At 39.8% G+C, this 23,726-nt stretch overlaps 1 protein-coding gene across 2 annotated transcripts in view; it reads right to left on the bottom strand.

The window, feature by feature from the left end:
* npr3 (natriuretic peptide receptor 3) overlaps positions 1-22,363 on the bottom strand; it is a 33,593-nt gene extending 11,230 nt beyond the window's left edge. For both annotated transcript variants that reach the window (XM_066712037.1, XM_066712039.1), the window contains exons 1-4: positions 21,510-22,363; positions 14,461-14,583; positions 13,452-13,621; positions 418-553 (exon numbers count right to left, since the gene is read on the bottom strand). In XM_066712037.1, the coding sequence (XP_066568134.1) occupies positions 418-553; positions 13,452-13,621; positions 14,461-14,583; positions 21,510-22,182 (1,102 nt within the window). In that variant the 5' untranslated portion in view covers positions 22,183-22,363. The remainder of the gene's footprint in view (positions 1-417; positions 554-13,451; positions 13,622-14,460; positions 14,584-21,509) is intronic.
* Positions 22,364-23,726: the final 1,363 nt, after the last annotated feature.

Genomic DNA, 23,726 nt, shown 5'->3' with positions numbered 1-23,726 from the left:
ATTCCAGTATGATTCATGTTTCTACATCATTACCATATTAAGGCTGTGTGCCCAGATGTGTGTGAACTACACTTTCAACGATGTGGACAACATCCAGATCCTAACAAATTACATAAATCTAAGAATTTGAGATGGAAGTTTGGAGGCCTGTACCTTGTCACAGGGCCAGAAAGGTAAATCCTAGCAATTTCTGGTTTTATCCAATACTCTCCATGGGGATGTATTTATAATTTCTTGACTTCCTCAGGGACAAAGTCACCTTGGAAGACTCACTTATCCACCATCCCATAACGACATGCGATTCTCCAATTAAACCTGCCATTCAGGATCTGGCCCCGATATTCAGGCAAATATTCAGGTTGTTTCATTTTGGGTAGGAACTGGCAAGATCAAGAGAGTTTGGTGGAAAGTCTTTACCTTCAAAGGTCCTGTTCCACATGTGCTTCACGATTTGTTCTCCATCTTTCTTACTGTAGCCATTCTTCATCGCTTCATGAAGGGCCAGGACATACAGCAGCAGAGCGTCATGGAAACCCTCCACAAACATGTTGATCTGCACAGAGAAGCGCAGTAAAGCTTGTTAGCAATCCCGCATATTGACCAATAACCGTTTTCCTGAGAGTTGGTATTGTTTCGTTTTTTTAATCAGTGGAAGAAGAAAAAAAATATTAGATTTTTAGCTGCATGAGAATCTTTTTCTTCTTCCTCTGGTTTCCATGGGTATGGTGCATATTTGGGAATATTTGTTTATTATGCTAAATCCAGGGTAAAAATAAATTTCTAAAACAGTATTTCATGTTTTCAGTGAAAAACCTACAAAGTCAATAAAATGATTTGCCCTTTCCTGAGATTTTTTCAATTTATTAAATCTGAAGTGATAAAAGCTTTACTACAAACATAAAACACTTCTCAGCTATTTCAGCTGAGATTGTAGCACATTCAAGACACTGTTATGCAATGTGATAAATAGAAATGTAGAACTGTAGTCCTGATTCTTATATAACCACAGGCCTTATCATTTACTTGTGTTTTTTGACAGAATATAAGTCCTCTCTGGCATCTTTTCTTCAGTATCGTTTACACACCCCTTCCCCCAATGAAAAATATCTGTACATGTTACTTCCAGCATTGGCATACATGGGGAGGAAAAAGATCCATCACTCACACAGTATTTATCTGGCAAAGGAAAGTACCTGGCAGATCATAGTTCTCCAGGCATCAAGTAGATTTATGTTTATAGATCCTAATATGTCAGGGCTTGTTAATATACATATATATATTTTTTTTCCCAGACAGTAAGCAGCTTCACGCATTAAAGAATCTCTAAAATGATCCTGAACATCTGATGACTCAGATACCAGATACCTTCTATTAGAAGAATGATGTTACAATACATTTGTTTTCATTATGTCTGATTAAAAAGCGAATAAGTCTGGGATTAACTCAAAAGGTCGACAGAAGACTAAAACCTGTGCCCAGCAGGAGCTTTATTGATTATCAGATGTTCCTTTCTTCTACTCCTCAATTTAACCACTATCAAGCTCAGGTTTGTGGTTTGCTGTTGGCCGGTGGGTCAAAGTTAGAACTGGCCCTAAATCAGCTGCATGGCTGGGTAATTTGTCTCAGACTCCAATAACTCTTGTTTCAAAGACGTTCCCTCTGTGCACCAGTTTCTCAATGCGTGAATTTGGGTCTTGTGATTGTGAAGCTTTGGGTAGTCCTTTGAGTACACTTCAACACTTTTTCATGATTTTCAGGTCAGTTTAATCCCCTTGGAAGGGTGTGTCTCCCAGCTTTTGTTGTGGTTGCTGTTTTGTTTTCTTTGTACTGTGTTAATAAAGAGAACAAATCCAAATAGGATAAAATACGCATACACCGACTGCAAAAACAAAACACGGACAACAGAATCTGTTTTTTGCTTTTTTCGACATTTCAAAAGTACAAAAGCTTAGTAAAGCCTTCAAACTTGCATACAAGTGCACTGAAAGAATGTTGTACATGAATCTATGTATTCAGGCATTGTTTTCCTAATTATAATGACAATAAATAATGACGAGTTATCTATAAATACCTAGCACAAGGATTAAAAATTAAACCCCCAAATGTTTGGATTTCATTTAATTTTAATGGGTCATTTCTGTTTGCACTTTCAATCGACACAGCATCGATCTGTGCCATTATATCATACATAAAATGCAACAAGTAAAGCCATCTGAAAAAATGAATACAATGTTTCCTGTTGTTGCCTACTGAGACGATACCGCTGAGTAATATATTCCACAAAACGTTCAAGGTCTAACTGGCTTCACCCAAGCACTTTCTGTTACTGTAACTAGTATGACACGCTCAGGAACAATGCAAAGCGGTCCCCAATGAAGTGTGTATAGTCACTCTGACGAAATCCGTCAAGTGCTTCTGATTCTGTGGTTTAAATAATATGTGGGATGTATTGAGCTGGTGTGGTGGTGCACAACAGTAATATTATCTTCAGTGGGATTGTTTTTGCATGCTGGTGCCTGAAGCAACCCTTCCCAACGTCAGTAACTTAGTGGTGCAGACATTCTTTCACTACAACTCCAACCTTTCTCTGCTTGCCATCAAAATAATGCCATACAGAACACCCAAGTGAGCATTTTACAGACAATTTACTGCCTGAATACCATAAAAATAATTAGCTGGACTATGTAGTCTGTTCCTAAACAAACGCTTGAACAGTATTTATTTTCTCAGGAAAGCACGAGGCCTACAAAGAATGTATACCCCCCCTTCCCTCCCCCAGATTCATACAATGCTCCATTGTAAGATTTACATATTTGTATGTTTTGTTAACCTGCATGTTATACTTTAATGCTGTAATACATGGTTTATAGTGTGGAAGAACTCAAAGGTGTTCTAGCTAATGTCAACTTCAGCATCAAAATGAGCCTGAAAGGAACCTGGTTTGTACTTTTGTGATCAAGAATGAGGAGTAAAAGAATAAGAAGAGGCTTTCCCCAAAATTAATATTTTTTTGTTAGTTGTTAAATAACTACATGAACTGCAATGTCTGCATTATACCACACTTCACTACCATATGTGTTGAGGTTATATGAAAATGTTCACTTCGATTAGGATTTTGATTAAGTCCCAGCCCATCTCTTAAAAACACAACATTTCAACCTTCAAATCATGTTTTCAGAGCAAAGTACTTTTTCAAAACTAAGAACATGTATTATGTCTGTCTGCTACTCTATGATTAGAAAACCAAGGATTTCACATGTCTAGTACTCACATTGTGTTTGGACAGGTTGTCCACTTACTGATAATGATAGTATTTTCGCTAGCCAGTTGCTTTATATTCCACACCTCATGGAGAAATCTAACTGTTTCCCACACTGTTATTGTAGAAAAGACAACATTCTCCTGACACTGTTATTTTATTGATTGCTTTCCATATCCAAGGCACCCTGTCTTTGGAAGGAGACATGTTTCTACACTGGAATAAAGCAAGAGGCAGGAGATAAGGAAGAGAAGCAAAAGGTTAAAAGACCAGTAGGGTCCCTTTCCACTCTGGAGTAAAACGATAAAGTTTTGTTATACAACTGATCCAGATACCGGCTTCACAGAGACAGGAGCAGATGTCTCATCTGTCCTGGGTAGACATCATTCAGAGTTGTTTGCACTGGAAGTCAGGTGCCAATAGGAATAATAACAATTATATCACAGCTGCATGTACCTCCACCTAATAAAACAAGAACATTAATTTTATGCACAAAATGGAAGATTAAAATGAAGATGGCCAATTCCCCAACCTCATTTGTTTGAAGAACCTCTTTGATCAGAGCATTAAATAATATGTAATATGTAATCTGGGATAGAGAAAAGGTCAGACTATAAAACAATGTTGTAACCAGAGACTGGAGCATTGGAGATCGGAGCCCTGTTTTCCCAGAAGGTTTTCTCTTGCCATTGTAACATTTTATCTTGGATACTTCAGCCAAAGCACAGATACCTTACATAATTCTCTGCTGAGACTATACTCCAGAAATAAAAAGGGGGTTAAATACCAGTCTCAAATCTGCCAAGAGACCAGGAATCTCAATGTACAGAATGGTTTAAGGAGAGATGTAATGCTTGGACTAAGTGCAAGTTATTGCAGGCCTTCCTGGCACCAGTTACCACACACTGTCCTTTTCTAGGCAGCTGGTCATTCAAGATACCCTGGGAATGTGATTTCAGATATTTTATTGTGTTTGGAGAATGAACACAGTTTGTTGATTTCAGTCACTTCTCAGAGCCGTGTTTATAAAGTGCTCAGGCTAAAGAATGGACCCATTCATTGAACAAATTATTTGCTGGCTGACTTAAATGCTCTTCCCCATTTGGAAAGCAAGTGGGAGACACAAAAGGTTGCCTATCGTTAGCAAATGGCTTGGAAGCTTTTAATGAAACATCAAATTCCCCGATTGTAATTTTTAAATCAATAAATAAAATGAATTCAATAATAACCAAGTAAAAGGCATTCTAAAATATTTCAATTTTCATTAAAAGGCAGAAACTACCCCACACAGAGTTGTAACTACACATGTCAGCAGTAGTGGATGTGGAATTAAACGGTGAAGCAATCCCTGGCGTGCGTTTCTGGATGAGAGTAGACAATTTATGATCAAAGTTACCTCACTTTCAGTAGGTTTCCAAGACTGGATAAAAGGATATGGGCCCTTGCGACAGTGATTCTTTGTGTACAAACATATTGATGCATCTCTTTTCACTACATTCATGTGCTAATTGAAATGGTGTGCTGCAAATCCTTGAGATGTGATTTAGTAAATCTCAGGGACAAAGAAGATGTCTTGTTAACCCTGAAAAGCACATCTGGCTTTGCCCAAATGACTCGTCAGAAGCAATGTGTTGCATCCACATAAGTGAGGCAGCTACTGTACAATCCCAGCCTGTTCAAGTCTTGTGTGTTCATTTTACTGACTGATTCACTCCACCATGTCTATGTACCAGATAGTCTCCACACATTTTGAGGCTTATCAGACAGCAACCATTTTATCAAAGGGAGCAGTTCACTTCGCTCGCTCTTCAGTGCAGGTATCTAGTAGACAACCACTGTTTGGGGCTTACATGTATCTTTGCAGAGAGCCCATTCCTTTCTTACAAGAACAAAACACATTCCCGATGGGTTTAGTCTATGTATACTGTGGATGATAGTAATAATCACCCAGCTGACCCATCAACACCTATTTTCCAAACTTAATAGACAACAGTGGCATTACCTTAACGATCGTTGAAACATTGAAACTGAAAATGTGAAGTGCTCCCTGGAGATCCACAAAATCACCCTCCTCTGGACTATTACTACTGGTGTTCCTGTGCTGTGTGTTCCTGTAGTGGATATTTGGGTAGTTGGTGTGGCGTCTTGATTTTTCTTTCCATGGAGCAAAAAACAATTATAACTTAATTTTATTTTGATTAAAACTGTGTCATATAGTAAAAGGCTTTTGTATGTAATCTAAACTATATGAAAATTTGCAAAATGCACAATAATCTTGGGGGAACTAAACATGATCAATGTTCACTGGTGTGATCATTTTAAGAATAATTAGTAACAGTCCACTGTCGAATTCCTGTAAGAATGATATTCCTCAAGTCTGTACATGATCTTATTAAATAGTTATAATAGGTTTAGTGTTGTCCACAAAAAGGAAGTCCCGTGGTGTGACACCATAATGATTTTAAAATGTGCATTTACTTGGAAATCATTATGGAGAAGAGGGTCTTTCCTCTTTCAGGAAGTATAGACCAGCAGTTCTCAACCTGAGGTCCGCGAGAGAGTCTTAGGGGTCTCCCCCAAAAAAGTGAACGGGCATTTTGCATATGGTGTGGCTAGAGGGTGAGTTTTTTTTATCATAAATGTATCAAAATATTGTACTTTTCTAGCATTGCCCTTTTTGTCCATCATTTACGTCCTTTGGCGTGACACCTTTTAAATAAGAATGCAAAACAGGAATACCTTTTAAATCATTAAACTATGAAAACCAATGAGAAAAGAGTCCAGCGAGTTAAAATGGAATGCTTGAGAATCACCACAAGGCCCCAAAATGGCCAAACATTGTGAGAAGTCCTTTGGTGTGACAGATATGTCAACTGGTATGACACCATTTTAATGTCACTCCAGAGGACACAGCTGTCACACCAGTGGACATGTTCTCATAATAAACCAGTATAAATCATGTTTTACATTAATTCAAGCGTTTAGCTTAAGTTACAATGCAAGGGATTAATTCAAGTTTTTCAGTGAAATATCACCAATGCTTTGCTGCTCAGTTATGTTCATTTTTAGACAAACATTTTGCAAATAATTATTTGTTTAGAATGAAACCTCATTTCAGTTTCATAGAGTTGGCACATTTCTCAAGCTTGTGTTAAATACATTTCAAGTTCTTTTGTTGAATTCTGACATTTAAAAGATATGGTGTTCACACACTTGAAAATATCATAAAATATATTTTTGAAACAGAACAATCTCACTGCTTCTTGTCCAAATTAAAATATGAAAATAAATGTAGAGTATGTGGCATGTCATTATACCACACAAGTAAATTCATAGATTTTTAACAACGTGCAGAAAAAAATCGCAGCAAATCTTACTCAAAATGTAGTTGGAGACACCTGGGTTTCACTATTATGACAGCAAATGCTCTCTCATTTCACTTGATAATCAAAAGATAGTAAAGGTTCTAGAAACGGCAGTGGTCAAGGATGAAGATAAACAATTTTGTTATCAAAATGAGATAATTTGAAATGTTACATATACATATTTTATGGTCAAAAGTCAAATTCAAGGCACTGATGCGATAAAAGGTTCATAAAATTTAACTAAAATGTAAAATCCGAGGTTACAATACATTTGTCAGAGAATTTCAGATTCAAATAAATTATTTTATTTCAATTTCCGGACATTACTTTTTGTCAACTACCCACTTGTAGGAGCTGAGGTTCTGCATAGCACCATTGCACTGCACTAAATGACACCCAAACATTGTGGATTTAAGCCCTTTAAGGATTCGATCTTTCATATTTTCAGAAGTCTGGGTAATTTAAATAACTTGTTTCAGAGGTAGCTCATTTGCATGCTCATTGTGTGTGTGTGTGTGTGTGCATGTCTGTGTCTTGCCATTTTAACCTTTATTTGAAGTGGCAGAGTGATAACTGGTTTATGTTAGGTGAGTGCTACAGGGCCTTGCCTTTCCCGTGTGGTTCATAAACACGCTACATCTGAACTTTTCCCCTCATACACAACCGATGTGCATGACATTTTCACCCCCGGTGTGTGTTTTCAGTCAAAACTTGTATTGCAATCTATGTACAATAAATCCTTATATTATACGCCTCCCCCTCCTACTCCTATTACTACTACTATGAAATATAACCAACTTACTTTACTATCAACATTGTTTCAAAAATATTTTTCTCTCACTTTTTAAAGTTGTCTCTAGATCCATGCTGGCAATTATTTAAAGTACTCTTGGATTACAGCTGGTTTATTTGCTTGATTTAGGTAATCATGTTGAGGGATTGTGCTTTACAGAGTGGGAATCTCATATTAAGCCACGTCAGAGAGCTGTCTCTTCTGCCCCCCTTCATGAAGCATGGATTTTTATTTATTTATGCCTTGCATTCCCGTGTAATTCAGTTGAACATACTTTTTTTGTAAATTTGGACAAGTGTCAAATATGCATCGCTATTGCAAGGCTCTGAAACAGTCACTCAATTGAACTTTACCAGCAGCTATTTTTCTATGTTGAAAGTAAATCAACTGGTATTACATATGCTAGCTAAAATTAGTTATGGAATATAAAAGTATATAAAAGAAAAAAAACTTTTGCTCTATAACACATCTTAATCTTATATTAGTTTTAAAAAGTGTGTAATGCAATGTTCCCATACTAAGGTGTAATGTTCTTGAAATTATTTGTATTTTTAACAGTATAATCCAGAGTTACTAAAAGCATGTGGGGGCCCCCGAAAATGTGGGTCAGAAAGTCACTAGTCGTCACTAGGAAACACTAGAAGTGGTTAAGTGATTTTGTATTATCAAAAGAATTAAAGGAAAAAAAAGTTTTTCAAATTAAAATCTACTTGTCCTAGAGTTCTTTATATTGTTAATGTTCAAAAACAGATTCCTCTATTATGTATAGATTGCAAATACTGGATTTAGCTGCACCCAATCTTGGGCTACCTATGTGGATGGAATTATACTTCACATTTCCATTAGCAGATTGTACGCACTGCCAAACAGGCCCCAATGGCTCAGTGTAATTTCTTTCCCATTAAACAAAAATATATAAATGAATGCACCAACGGAAGAATTTCATGATGCATGTTTGAGACACGGATCATGGATTCTACATTGGAACTGTAAAATATCTTGCAGGAATACTTTGATTTTTTCACCCTGCTCACTCTGCTCTACTCTTCTTAAAGGCTTCAAATAATAAGTCTGAAATGGAGCGGAGAAGGAGGAAAAGTTCTTTGATGATCCTGGCTTGACACTAGCACTTAGCTCATCCCTAAAATGTAGGTGATTAGGGAACAGCTGGCTAAGTGCAGATTTCTTATTCAGCTCAAAGACTCTTATATTTATTTTTCTCATCCCTGTTTGCTTATACCTCCCTTTGGAAGATTTCTACTAAAAAGACCAACTATATGCCAATTTCCTCACCTCAGTGAGAAGTTATGGGTGCACAATGGCTGCTGAGGAAATTGCGGCGTTGTGGCATACAGCATAAACAGGATTGTACCACACCATATAGGTTCATATAGTATTCATCAGCCAGACATGTAAGCACATGCACCATATGACACTCAAAATACGGAATCTTTCACTAATAAATGTAACAACTACAATTACACATTCCCATACCTTTGAAGCAGTGACTTACATGAAAAAACACATACTTTTTCCTGGGTTGTATTGTCTAACCTACCAGATAGAATCTGTAGGCAGCAATGCATTCCCTGGCGTCACTGCAAGGTTTTAGTGGATTGTTTCTGTCCACACAAAACTACTGTTGAGAGGTACTGCAGATTTAGACAAGTTTTTTTTAGAAAAAACATTTGAGTGGCAAACAACATTCACTTCATTCTCACAGAAGCCTTCTCTCCAGTGAAGCATCTAGCTTCAATGCTGTGTAAGAATAAATTATAATAAACTCCTGCCACAGAAGCCAAGTTATGTCTGTTTTCACACATGAAAATGGATGAAACAGAATGAGCAGGCGCTGATAATGCTGGGTGTGTTATTCTTCTTACACATCTGTCACCGGAGAGGCAAGCTGGCTCCTGACTTTCTGCCGATTCCATAAGGTTGGCGCTTCTGCTTCGGTTTTCCAGTGGAGTCACTTAAGATAAAGGTCTTTACAATTAAGACAAAGGAAAGGGCTGGGTGGCCCCACATTCATTTTCTAACCTAGTGAAATGAACTTAGCTACATACATAGCTACATAGGGTACATAGGGAAGAGCTGGTAATTTGGCTGGTTCACTTCACTGCACTGATCAGTATCAATGGTCTAATATATATTTTTCAAGCCTGTTTTTAATCTGTGCCATAAACAATGATTTATTAGCATTGCATTCCTCTTGGAGGTTCCAGTGGAACTACTGAATAAAACTAGAAAGGCTCCTTTTGAAAGTAAAAATGTTTAAAGCACAATTCGGTACTTTTGCAGGTAGAGACCATTTCTTTGCATTTCTGACTGGACTGAGAGGTGTTGCCTCCCTTATTTAATAACCTTTCTCATCTTCGGCATCCCACTGTATTTATCACTGGCTGTTCATGCTGAATTGATCTCCCTCTTCAACATAAATCTTACAGGCCACAATATTTTTCTTCTACTAAATATGTCAATGACTTACAAAATAAATCTTACTCTTCTCCTGTCTACTGTACATTCTTGGGTATGTTTTACAGTGCGATAATCCAACACACCCACCTACTGGTTGTCATTGCGTATAATTTTTTTTTTTTTTTTTTTAACAGAAGTTAGCCACTATGGAACTGTTGAGTGTTTCTGGCAGACTACAGTATTATTAGGCCTTTAATATTCTTTGTTGCCCTGAAAATGCTTTGAGCAAGCAATGGACATTCAGGGAAATCATCAAAAATAAACACAGTCACTGGGGCCCTGACTGCAGTCAAGCTTTTGATGTGTAGGTTTTGTGCTTTCTTCAAGTGGGCACAAGAGTGCCTTTTCCTGTAATTGTTGCCCTTTCCTAAACTAATCGTATTTGTGGTTCAGAATTTAATGTGGGCCACATTAAATTGGGAATGTCAAGGTGTTTTTTGAGGAGTGGTCCATTATAATGGATGCCCTATAGAGTATTAATGTATACATTTTATAATGTATTCATTGTATGCCCCTTCATTGTAATGTTCGTGGCATATCATACATTTTTTGGAATAAGTTTCTGTGTACATTTGATTTTCAGTGTCATTAAAGAAGCACGTGTGTATGTACTTAACTGTATGCGTGTGTGTATATATTAACTGCAATAGAGACCAGCTCAATTGGTTGAATACATTGATTGTAACCATTTTGCATGGCAGTATTCAAATAGTTCAAATATCATGTAATTAAATATATATATATAATTAATGCACTTGGGAAAACACCAATACTTGTATCCCATTACTAATTACTTTATTTAATTAAGTCTACAACGAATAAAATATAGAGATTTTATATTATCCTCCATCAAGACACAGCGACTCTTTTTAGCTATTCCTGCCGCCTCCATTTGTGTATTCCAGCACTGGTTTATTTCAGCCTGTTACTCTATACTGGGCTGCAGCGCTAACAAGCAGGTTGACTGAAACACAAAAGCATCCTTCAGTTCCAATCGTGACTCCCCAGTGTGGCAGTGATTGTGGTTCACAGTGAAGTCTACAGCCACCACAACTTGGGTTTTTCCAGACGACTTTCTTTGCACGTGATGTGCTTACATGACGAGTAAGATGTCAGCTACTCCCACTAGCACTAGTCCAGCGTGGTCGTTAACTGGTCTCGTTAGTCCACTGCCATCAGTCTACAACAAATGTTCCTCATGTCCCTCAACAAATTACAACAAAATGCAACACTTTATTGTGATTGTTTACCTAGGTGAGATATATGTTGCTCAAGACACTTACTTTTTAAAACAGTATTTAATTTTTCCAATGTAATGGTTTAAACTGAACTGAAGCTCCACTCTGACTCCAGCTTGTGCTCGCCTGTTCACTCTGTGACACCGACCCAGCTGGGACACTTCTGTTGGAGCCCGGCTCTTTCCATTGTAGACCAGATCTCTCCAAATCTCTGTGCCAGCCAGACACTCAGGCCCTCACGGTGGCTATTAACCTTCAGCGGTCCATTCATCAGCGGCCGTTTGTTTCAACATGACAGCTCCCGCTATCCACTGTCACGAAACCACGATGGCTTTTCAATGGGAGCTGACATGAGGGAACAAAAACCCAGACTACACTGAACAGTCTCCATGAGTGCTGACTTCAGGACTGTCCGGATCCCCGGGTCGCACCATTCACACGCACAAACATGACGCATGCTGGTCTCTGACTTCAGGCTGCATCTGGCCGTGTCTGCGACCAATCAGTTACCCCCATGAAATTAAGCACCATCCACTGGACTGCTCGACTGAATCAAGTGCGGACCTGGGAAAGAGCGGCCCTCCACCGCCCGCTCTGTCTTCCCACGAGCGCATGTGCCTCACGTTCATCAACAGCTGGGATTTCTAAGTGCAGCACCACACATGCTTGATTTCAGGCACTTGAGGTGGGTGGTTAGGGTGGATATCAGATATAAGTGCATTATGCAACCATTTTCCACAGAGTCGGTGAGCACAGTTGTCTGTTTTATAAGCTATCCCTCATCCATGAAATGGGCAAGAGATAAACGTGATTTCATATGAACTTTTAACCCTTTCTAGACTGTAACATATACACTCACCTAAAGGATTATTAGGAACACCATACTAATACTGTGTTTGACCCCCTTTCGCCTTCAGAACTGCCTTAATTCTAGGTGGCATTGATTCAACAAGGTGCTGACAGCATTCTTTAGAAATGTTGGCCCATATTGATAGGATAGCATCTTGCAGTTGATGGAGATTTGTGGGATGCACATCCAGGGCACGAAGCTCCCGTTCCACCACATCCCAAAGATGCTCTATTGGGTTGAGATCTGGTGACTGTGGGGGCCAGTTTAGTACAGTGAACTCATTGTCATGTTCAAGAAACCAATTTGAAATGATTCGACCTTTGTGACATGGTGCATTATCCTGCTGGAAGTAGCCATCAGAGGATGGGTACATGGTGGTCATAAAGGGATGGACATGGTCAGAAACAATGCTCAGGTAGGCCGTGGCATTTAAACGATGCCCATTGGCACTAAGGGGCCTAAAGTGTGCCAAGAAAACATCCCCCACACCATTACACCACCACCACCAGCCTGCACAGTGGTAACAAGGCATGATGGATCCATGTTCTCATTCTGTTTACGCCAAATTCTGACTCTACCATCTGAATGTCTCAACAGAAATCGAGACTCATCAGACCAGGCAACATTTTTCCAGTCTTCAACTGTCCAATTTTGGTGAGCTTGTGCAAATTGTAGCCTCTTTTTCCTATTTGTAGTGGAGATGAGTGGTACCCGGTGGGGTCTTCTGCTGTTGTAGCCCATCCGCCTCAAGGTTGTACGTGTTGTGGCTTCACAAATGCTTTGCTGCATACCTCGGTTGTAACGAGTGGTTATTTCAGTCAAAGTTGCTCTTCTATCAGCTTGAATCAGTCGGCCCATTCTCCTCTGACCTCTAGCATCAACAAGGCATTTTCACCCACAGGACTGCCGCATACTGGATGTTTTTCCCTTTTCACACCATTCTTTGTAAACCCTAGAAATGGTTGTGCGTGAAAATCCCAGTAACTGAGCAGATTGTGAAATACTCAGACCGGCCCGTCTGGCACCAACAACCATGCCACGCTCAAAACTGCTTAAATCACCTTTCTTTCCCATTCAGACATTCAGTTTGGAGTTCAGGAGATTGTCTTGACCAGGACCACACCCCTAAATGCATTGAAGCAACTGCCATGTGATTGGTTGGTTAGATAATTGCATTAATGAGAAATTGAACAGGTGTTCCTAATAATCCTTTAGGTGAGTGTATATAATGTTAAATGTGAAATCATATTTAGTTGATGTTAGTGTATCATACCATTCTAAAACAGTTAAGGCTGCTTGTCTTGGTATGAAGTTCAGTTGGAGCAGTGACACGAGTAAAAACATATGTGTGAATGTTAACATCAAAATGTTGTGGAATAGCAATCTTTACTAAAATAGGGATGTTAAATGTCCAAAGATCACCAACAAAACAGAGAAGTCACAAAACTGTGCCGTGAGACTTACGTACATTATCACCTTGATCGTCAATTCCTGCTTTCTGCAGTGACTTTTTCATTTCCATCGAGAAGTTCTCGAACTCCGGTTTGACAGACCTCAGTAACGTCACGGTCTTGAGGGCAGCGTATGCCTGCTTCGCTTCGGCGTCAAATTGGTCTCCTCTCTTCCAGGAGCCGTTTCCTGTTGTAGAAATTATATAACAATGGTTCTGTATTGAAGGTGAATAACCAAAACGCTGTCCGTTTTAATAGTGAAATTCATAAACAGCACGCTTTCAATCAGAATGTGTTACAGGATCCTCTGAGCAAAAGAGGATTACTGTGCATTTGGTAATTGTACTGACAGTAATTATTATTATTATTATTTTATTTATTTTATTATGGTCTAGATGCATCAGAAAAGGGTGTAGCCCACTGAAATCCTGGTGTACATTCAGACAAGACATATTGCAAGATTAAAAAACTACAAACTAGGCTAGTTCAACAACTTCTGGCATGACTTAATTTCACCAAATCCTTGTGCATTGTTATATTATATATAATACAGGCAACATTAAACTTTTGCAGGCACATTTAATCTATTGTAGATAAAGCCAGATAAAATTATCTTCCAGTAAGTTTCCATTAAAAATAAATCATGCAAATAATGGAAAAGTAACTGTAAAATTTGTGTTTCTCCCCCAGAAAGATTTTAGCATCATTATTCAAAATATAATAAAGCAATGAAAACCAATTTCAAAACATCTATTTCTTTAAAAGACTTTCGCGATTTTGTCAAGCAGTAAAGCTAGCCAGGATTTTTAAGAGATAGCTACCCCATCTCCTACAATATAAGCTTGTAAATTAGTACATCTTTACCTTAAGGCATTCTCACACAACGTCTATGAAACTACTTATTTTGTAAGCAATGAAAAACAAAAACAACCCCCTAAAAAACAAGCAATTGCAGATGCATCACTAACAAGAGGGGACATTTTTTTTACTTCTCCTACAAAAAGAGTGCTAGTATGTATGTCTTACCATAAGATGAAGAATTGAAGAGATCGATGTTAAAGAAAATATGATTGCCATTGGTCATCTGCCTTCGATGAGCTGCAAGCATGATGTCTCGAATGCTGTCACTGCCGGCACACATTATGACCACTGGAAGACAACGAAATAGCTCTCTTAGACACTGCACAGATATGGAGGGCAAAACCAGAGCTCACCGGTGTAACACTGTACAAAAACTAAAGAAATATGTTTTAAGAGGTTTGAAATTTCACAATGGCTAGAGGAAATTATGACAAGGAATATGATATTGCCAGTGCTGGACGGGGACATTTGGCATCTCATAACAATGTGAGCTTTGACTGCCAGACTATGAAAGGTCTTCAAAGGTCTTAGTGTTGGATGATGTACAACAGAAAGGACATAATTTGCAGAAGCAGGATACTTCTAAGAAGCCTACTTCATGTACAGAAGTTTACAAGAAAAACAACAGTTCACACCTGCTGGACTCCAACGGCATAGTCATGTCAGATACTCACAGGGCCTGAGATTCACAGTTTTTAATGCCATTTCAAATATCTGCAACTCACCCACAGCAGCAGAGCTACAGAGCTTATTTAAGACCCTCCAACACACATTTCAGAGTGCCCTGACCTCTCTCCCACACCAAGCATACCTGTAAAATCCCTGCACTTAACCTACAGGAGAATTCCCATTAGCAATAATAACAGATAAGCTGAAATGGCAGTGAAAAATAAATCTTGCACTGGAATTGCTTTTAGTGACTGAGCGGAACAGATTACCTAAAGGTGTAAATCAATGGCAAACATGCAGCTCATGTACTACCGCGTAAGTCTAATAACTTGTCTTTTAGAATGTTATGAAATCTGGTTGTCAATCTGTGACCCTCAAATTGCACACTGAGAGGAGGAGAAGGAACGTCTATAACGTACTGCTAACATCTGAATTACTGTCAGAGTACTACAACAACAAAACCAACAACATTAACCATTGTTACGATAGCAGTGAGTGCTCCCTTAAAATGCTAAAATATCAGGCTTTCAGCCTTGCTGGACTTGTTTATTTTTAAAGATATTGTGTAAATCCTTATTATCCATTACATATTATTCAATATATTATTATTATTATTATTATTATTATTATTATTATTAACTTAATGCAACACAGTATTGCCAGAGAAAAAAAATACAAATTTCATTGTACCAATTTCAAGGACCTGAAATGATGTCTGCTCTTGTATTATTTAAAGGAAGGTAGTAAACATGTGTGGTTTTACTAATCATGTGCATCTGATACCTGTGGCAGGAAATACAAAGTTAAAACAAATGTCTTTAGTGTGAAAGCCTTTTTCTTATCATGTGTTAGTTTGTTTGTCTCCTAAGAGAAGGAGATCCAAGACAGGCGATGTTCTCCACACGGTCTCCTGTTGCTATAGCAGCCTCCTGAAATATCTTCACCTGAGAAGGACACACTTCATCTTCAGTATTTCCAAACTACAGCACCCTTTAATTATGGAGAGCCCAACACTAAAAACCCTGTTTCGATTGCTGACGGATTCCAATGGGGTAAAACTGAAGCCAACAGTATTTAAAAAAATCTAGATTTTCCCTCTCTGTAGGGCACTGATGTTCGTTACAAATTAACTCAGGAATGGAAAAAAGCACACTATATGCTTATTATGGGTTAAACTGCAGTTAATGTACCCTTAGGTGACTATAAAAATGTACTGTAAGTGTATATGCAAATAATACCAGTGTACTGACATGTCAGTTATCGCTGTTGAAATCCTAATCTGTCCAGGTCTGTTTCCATGGTAGGGGAAGCCAAGTTCTCTGAAAGGAAGCCTAATGCATCCATTCTAAAGCTCTAAATCAATGCTGCTGTTGATTTTTGTTTTGAACATTTAAATTAAAGCTTTCAAGCTTTTTAAAGTTAATAAGTAATGTCAGAATTTACATTATGAATTTGCTTCACAGCTCAGAAGTAGATGCTAAATATAATGTAACTTTTAAGATGTTTATCTGTACGCTCTCATGAAAGGCTCTCTGTAGGAAGACATCGAAATTGCACAGAAACAACCACCACCCCCCACCCCACAGCATCTTTTTGTTTTTATTTATTGATTACAACTCCAAACTCATTTTGACTTTGTATTGTGCATCTGTGAACCTTTGAGCTTGTAGATCCCTCAACAGCTATCCTCTTGATGACTGTAAATTGTATTTTAGTGCTTTATTATCATGAGATGCTGCAGGACACGTGTGTGTATGTGTGTATAGATATACAATCCTAACATGAAAGATACTTCTGCAAGTGAAAATTATTTCAAAAGGGTACATTACGAAAGCCAAAAGACGGATCAACACTGCTCAGCTATTCTGGATGGTATCCCACACCTGAACATAAAGATATTTCACTCTCCCACACATCCTCTGATGAAAATCATGTATATCAACGTGTAGGAACATTCTGTTGCTTGAATTGAATTATGGTTGTCAGCAGTACTTCTGAAATCACTCAGTATGTGTCCCCATTGTAATGCTAACGGGGCCCAGCTCATATGCCTGCCTGACTCTCCTGGGTCTGAGTTGCCGGTCTGAGCCTGGTGTAAACCAGTTGTGAAAACTCAGGAAGGGCAGCTACAGTACAGAGACACAGGTTCTGCAGGCATCAGGACTGTACAGAGCACACGAGTCAGGCGGGGTGTGAGAGTGTGCCTCGCCTGCTTGGAGAGGTCTGTGCAGGTCACCCCGTTCAGGAAGCAGTGGGAGTCCTGCACACCTTGCTAGCTACCACCAGTTTCCTTGGTAACCGCCAACCAACCATTGTTGGAAAGTGCCCATTCTGTAGGGATTTAACAAGATCCCAGAGATTACAAATGCTCAAACAGCAGGAGGAATACAGCGGTGTATTAGTTTTCCAAACATGAACAAGAAAGGTGTTCCTTACAGAAAGTTTTTAAATCAGAAGCTGTGGTTACATGCTTAATGGACTACTGTGATTTCAGCATGCTTTCCATAGGTGAATATCACTGACATTGAATACTTAAGGATAAGACTGAAATGCATTTACTATTTAATCATACATCAAACAGCTGTTTTATGGTAGAATGTGTGAATTCCAGATCCACGCAGACTGCATCTATGACTATGACCTTTCTGAAGGATCACACATGCATGCAAAGTCTCTGCGGTTCAGACTCAAGCAGGAAAGCTATATTCTAGGAGCTGTTAAAGAGTACAGTCCATTGTCACATTTTCAGAACAGTTTCTCAACCTTAAGAGTGTCATGAATTTGGACTCGTCTTTGCTTGATCTAAGGTGTTTAGGTATTTTCTTGTCAAATTCTATCAGAATAAATATTAAATCCACTGTGTGCTGTCCTTCAAGTTTGTGGGATATTACTGCCATGAACTGTAAGAGTCCAATTTCACTCACTTGTTTTTAGGGAGACTTTTATGTAATTGGCTGTGGTAAAAGTGGAAGGCCATCTACATGCTGCTTTTGCTTCCCTGTGTAGATTTCTGGGCATATAATGTCTGTCTGCTTGGTATTAACCCAACATTATTTTGCTCATATAGGCTATTTGACCTATAACTGGTTATATCTGATTTATCATTGAACTATCTTGCAATGTTGTTAATCTGCGCTTAAATTAAGCTGAGGTGTGTATGCTGTACAACAAATCTTGGAAAAATAAATAAAATGTATAGGAGCTATTTAATGTAACTTTGGGAAACAAACACACTAACCAATGTTCATGCAGTTACAAGGCCTATAGAATGAGCCCGTTTGGGTGATGTCACTTCCTCTGGATGTGCTGTGATAACAGATGACATATGTGTAATCGCTTTATTCCATTTGCATGCTTTGTTGTGTGCTTCGGAGTGTTCTGGAGTCAGGCTCTGTCAGGGCATGGAGTACTATGTGAGCGCATAGGAATGATAATGGAATTTCTTGAATGCGGAACTATTCCAAATATTTTTTTTGTCAGGAGTCATAACTTACATTCTGCCCTTAAAGTGTTTCATCAAGAAAAATAAAAAAACTTTAAGCTATTAAATTGTGACCTTTTTTACATACCAGTCTTTAACATTGCAAATGATTAAATATCTGAAAAAAAAAATCAAATTGAAAACTTATTTAGAAAATATTTGCATAATACTGTCAATATCTGCTTCATACAGAACGTGCCTGAAATAGAGAAGCATACCAGATGTCTCCGAATGTTTCAAAACACAGTGCCACATGTTTAAAATGGTGGACTGTGTACTTCATGGATATACATAGAAATTGTGTATACTGCAATGCACATTGTCCCAAAGGCCTGTGTCAGTACTGGCTGTGTGACAGCAGTACAAGACATATAGAATTAGTGTTATCTTTTGTTCAGATCTTGTTCCTAATCCTGCCCTACCAGTGTCCCAGGCTACAGAGCTGTTTAACCTATAGTTACCTCTTTATATCCTCACGGTAAACTGCAACACTGATTGCCCACTAGTATTTTTCATAGAACAGTACAGAATATACCTTTTGGTATGTATAATATATGCTAATGTATTCAGTAGCAATGTATATAGCAATATATGTTAATGTAAAACCGTAACTATTATAACCACAGCTCTCCGGCCAGCTAGCTGGTCATCTGTCACGATGATCTATCGCAAATACTGACATGGCATTTCAAGCCTAAAGTTCTCGTCTCCTTGCATTAGAAATTCAAGACAAATCGGGAATATTAATCTGTAGAAATAGCACTCCATACAATGGCAATACATCACTATTCGTTCTGTTGTTCAGTGATGATTCCCCCAAACTCACAATTTCCCTAAACACTTAAAGGAGAACTCTACCGAAAATCCATATTTTCTCAGGTTAGTCTATAAGTAGAAACATATTCTATGGAGTGAGTTTTTCATGTCCAGCTCATTCTATGTACCAGAAATCAGAGATCGAAAAATATACTGTGACATCACACGAGTGCTAACTCTGGAGGTGCTTTGCTGGAAGTCAATGGAGAAAATCAGAAAAGTCACGAAAATCATAAAAAAAAAAAAACTTTATGCAAGTTCAATGACCCCATTATCCCATCAAACAAAAGTAGGTGCTTTCAAAACCTGCAAGTCCCAGAAACTCATTTACCAGAGGTTGGTTCAGTCTCTGAAATGAAGATAATTTACTTGCTTTATCTTGACAACTTCTAGGACTCCTAGAAACATTGATTTTGACCTTACATAACTACCCCTTTTGTGTCCTTCATCTCTGTCCATCTGGATATCAACAGATATAACATACGGATTATATATTTTTCCCACAATATTTGCACGGTGCTCTTTTCCACGACGCTTACGTGTCATCATATGTTGGGGGCAGCCCTTCTAAAACTGAGACCCTTTGCGTGTAGGAACTTAAGAGAGCTGCTTTTGATACCAGGAGCCCCAGTTCTGCAGCTGCCGTTCTGTAGGCTGTATCTTTATTTTGATAATGTAAATGTTCTGTAAAATGTATTATTTACCACACATCTGACAACTAGCACATAGTCTGAGATACAGTAACAGCTCAGGGAGTTGCTGAAGCTGTGCCACTGAAAGTAGGTTTACAGATAATAAAATAAGGATATATTAATCTTCCTTCATAAGATTTAAAAACACCAAGTACATAGGAGTATCCTTCTACATCAAATTTAATAAAAGCAACAATATCTGACAGTAATTCGAATAGGACTAAACTTCACATAAAAAGGTGAGGTGCACAGTCCTTGAAGGTTGTATGTATCCTACAAATACGGGTTCAGTGCAAAGTACTACGTGGTAAGGAATCCAACACAAATGAAACTGCAATTGACATAAAGTGATCTCAGCAAAGTTATTTAAAACCAGGACACTCCTTGTAACCGACAGCAAGCTTGACTTTCATGTGTTTCATGTGTCATATTTGCCAGGCATCATTCTGGCAACCTGGCTGAACATAGCATGCACTTCAAACACATAATGAAAGTCCATGAAGGACCATAATGATTATTAAAGGACATAATTATTTCCACATTTCTTAAACATGCACAGCAACAGCCCGAGCCCCTATTAGGCATGTAAGTTTAATATAATAGGATTATAATAAAGTAAATTCCTATTTTCCAGAATCATGGTATGAGAAAGTGCGTAGAATGTCACAGTTCCTCTCAAAAGAGAAATATGAAATAGCACAGTACAGGATTCACACACATGCCAAATAAATAACGCGTGTTGCTATACATGCATACGTTCATTCCATTAAACACACAGAGCAATGCCCGTTTGTGTGCGTGTGTTGGTATTGTAAATGCAAACAGTGGACCAAACGAAACTTCACACCGTGGAAATGTACCGAGCACAACCGCAGCAGCGACACCGGCAAGTGCGTCGATTGAGCGCAGACAGCAGCAGCAGCGCAGCCCCTTCCCAGTGCGGTCGTCTGGAAGCGCACTGCTGACAAACCGGCGCAAACAATGCACACGTACACGCCGATCTCGTTTTAAAAGGATGCACTGCACGCAATCGTTTTTAACGCAATGGCTACAGACTTCAGTGTAAGAGTTCAAAGCGTCACCATTGATCCAGTCCCCTCTGCGAGACCCCTAGGCACACACGACGCCGTGACAACATAAGCAACTACAAATGCATGTTGTCACAACGTTGCATTTCAGCAATGCCGCGCCATTTCTGTAACGTTGCTGCAATGTCCAATTGTTACCTGGGCGTATATTGACTAGCTCCCCCGGCTGCACTGCGGAGTCCTAAAGAGCGCATCCACGCTGCGGAGCGCACGGCTTCTCTAGTCCTGGGTAACCCAGTGCTACTAGTGTACACAGACCAGGACTAGGTTAACAGGGCTGTGACCGAAACCAGCCCTGCTGTCCACTCAACATCATTCATAACGTAATCCGTGTGGCGCTGAAGTCCAGAAAAGTTGCTCGTTCTCCAGAGACGCATAAGTTGCTGAAGTGCGCAATGGCTCTGCTAACCCCAGACACGTGTGTGTATGCGAGGCTGCCGCCAATTCAACAAACGGTCCCATCCCTACCTTCATTGTCGGAGATGTACCTCATCACCTCGTCCATATCCACCCCGTCCTTGGCATGGAAATCCACATGGGTCAGTTCACGGCCCTCCGAGCTCAGCAAGGTGTAGACGCCCTCCAGGGTGAAGAAGCAGTTGCGCTGCTCCTTGTCGTCGTCGAAGAGCAGCAGCGTCTTCTTCCAGCTGAAGTGCTGGTACATGGCGGAGAAGGTCTCGGCCATCTTCAGGTACGAGGGGGACACCCGGGTCAGGTGCGTGTACTCCGTGAGCTTGTCGCTGAAGCCGGTGGCCAGGGCACCTGCCGAGAGGACGGGGATGCCCCAGTGCGACGCCAGGCGGATCACCGGCGCCGCCGCGTACTCGCACACGGGTCCGAGGATGACGTCCGGCTTGCTCTGGAAGGAGCGGTCCACCAGCCTGAAGAGCGCCTCGTTGGCGCAGTCCGAGTCCTCGTAGTGGACGCTGAAGCGGAGGTCTGCGCGGAGCCGCTCGTCGCTCCTGATCCGGCCCAGGGCGTACTCGACGGCGGGCCGGACCCGGGGGATGGAGAACATGTAGGAGTTTTTTTGGGGCAGGATGACCAGCACGTCCACTGCGCTGTCCTCAGTCTGGGCACCGGCCCTGACGGGCGGCACGGACAGCCAGACGCACAGGCAGCAGGGCAGCAGGCGCAGCATGTTGGGGCTCAGTGGCAGCAGCTGCTTAAGGACTGGGGTGTGGGGATGCGCGGCTGCCGGGCTCGCAGGCTGGAAACTTGTCTGAAGTTTGTGTTGGAAGTTTCAGTGCTGCTGGGACTGGCACTGCTGACCCGCTCAACGTGTTTAAAGAGCCCGTCTGTTTGCCCGCCTCATGCTCCCGGTTCCCCGGTAATTCCTCCTGTTTAAATATGGTCAGCGCCCAGCCTGCCGCCGGGGGGGCCGGGGAGGACCGAGCAGCATCTCCGTGATGAGCCCCGCGTCACCACCGCCTCCTTAAAGGGCCAGCGCCGCGGCTGGACAGCGGCTGGGCCGCACTGCAACAAACGAGCCGGGCAAAGAGGCACACGTGTGACACAGTGTTGTAGCTCATCCATGTTACATGAGTATTATTGTTGCTCAGTCATTCATCCATTTATATATATATATATATAGTGTTCAATGAACTCTGACTTAATGTAAAACATGTTTGTTAAATTGAACACTGTCCGAGTTTCGTGCATACTGGACAGTGCAGATGCGACTGGGCAGTTATTTGTGCTTTAATTTACTTGGCAGTAAATAACTGGATAACACTTAAATTGCCCGACATTGTGGCCGTATGTAAAGCATGCGTAGGAAAAAACCTGACCTTTATCACATACGTCTATATTCATCATGGGTTTTCTTCCAGTTCGTCACAGACAGCTTTTGTAAACTGAATAAAACAGACTATTGAATGTCAACGTATCAGAGCGCACAGATGCATTTAGGGCTTTTGTGGACTAATTGTGAGTTTATTGTTTTGGGGGAAAAGTGTAGGTAATTGTTCCATTGCAAAAGGGCATCCAAAATACAAATCTATACACGTTTGAAATGTAAGTATAAAATGCAAACAAAACACTGGTCGTTGAAAAATGTGTCCTGGAATATAAATTGATTTATATTACCTGAACATATCACAGTTGCCTTTAGCTCATGTCCTTGTTAACTGCTGTTGGTTGTGTTTTGTGTGTGTTTCTTGTTTTCTGTTTTAATACAGTACATTTTGTGTTTGTTTTCATAATGCTATCGATAGTTATTTGTATTCTATTCTTTACCATTGCTTTATAATGTAAAGTATTATTATTTACAGCGTGGACATGACTTTAAAATAAGTTTTGAACTTTTTTCCCATGGGAGATGTGGAAGCCCTTTTGTAGAGCGCCCCCTGGTGCCGGACCATCTTCATGACCTTACGCTTTCTCTGCTGTGTTCTTCTGGGTTAAGAGTAAAACGAAAACGAGACACAATGTTCAGCTGCAGGAACACCTTTTACCTGCTACTTGTAAGTGATTTTCCCATATGTGTTATGAAAACAGTTCTCCACATCTGTGATGATCAGCACAGATCAATTCACAAAGCTAGTTAGAAGTATGATTTTACAAATTGATTAATTTACGTTGTTAAATACTTTCCTGCTATTCAGTGGTATTTATACTAAAATTAAGGACTAAAGGGGAAACTAATGTTTAAGCGTACATGAAGTGAATTTATTTTCTGTTCCA

This window comes from Amia ocellicauda, chromosome 8 (assembly GCF_036373705.1).
Source record: "Amia ocellicauda isolate fAmiCal2 chromosome 8, fAmiCal2.hap1, whole genome shotgun sequence".
Classification (NCBI taxonomy): Eukaryota; Metazoa; Chordata; class Actinopteri; order Amiiformes; family Amiidae; genus Amia; species Amia ocellicauda.
Note: the sequence above shows the minus strand (reverse complement) of the source record. Positions and strands in the feature narration are given on the sequence as shown.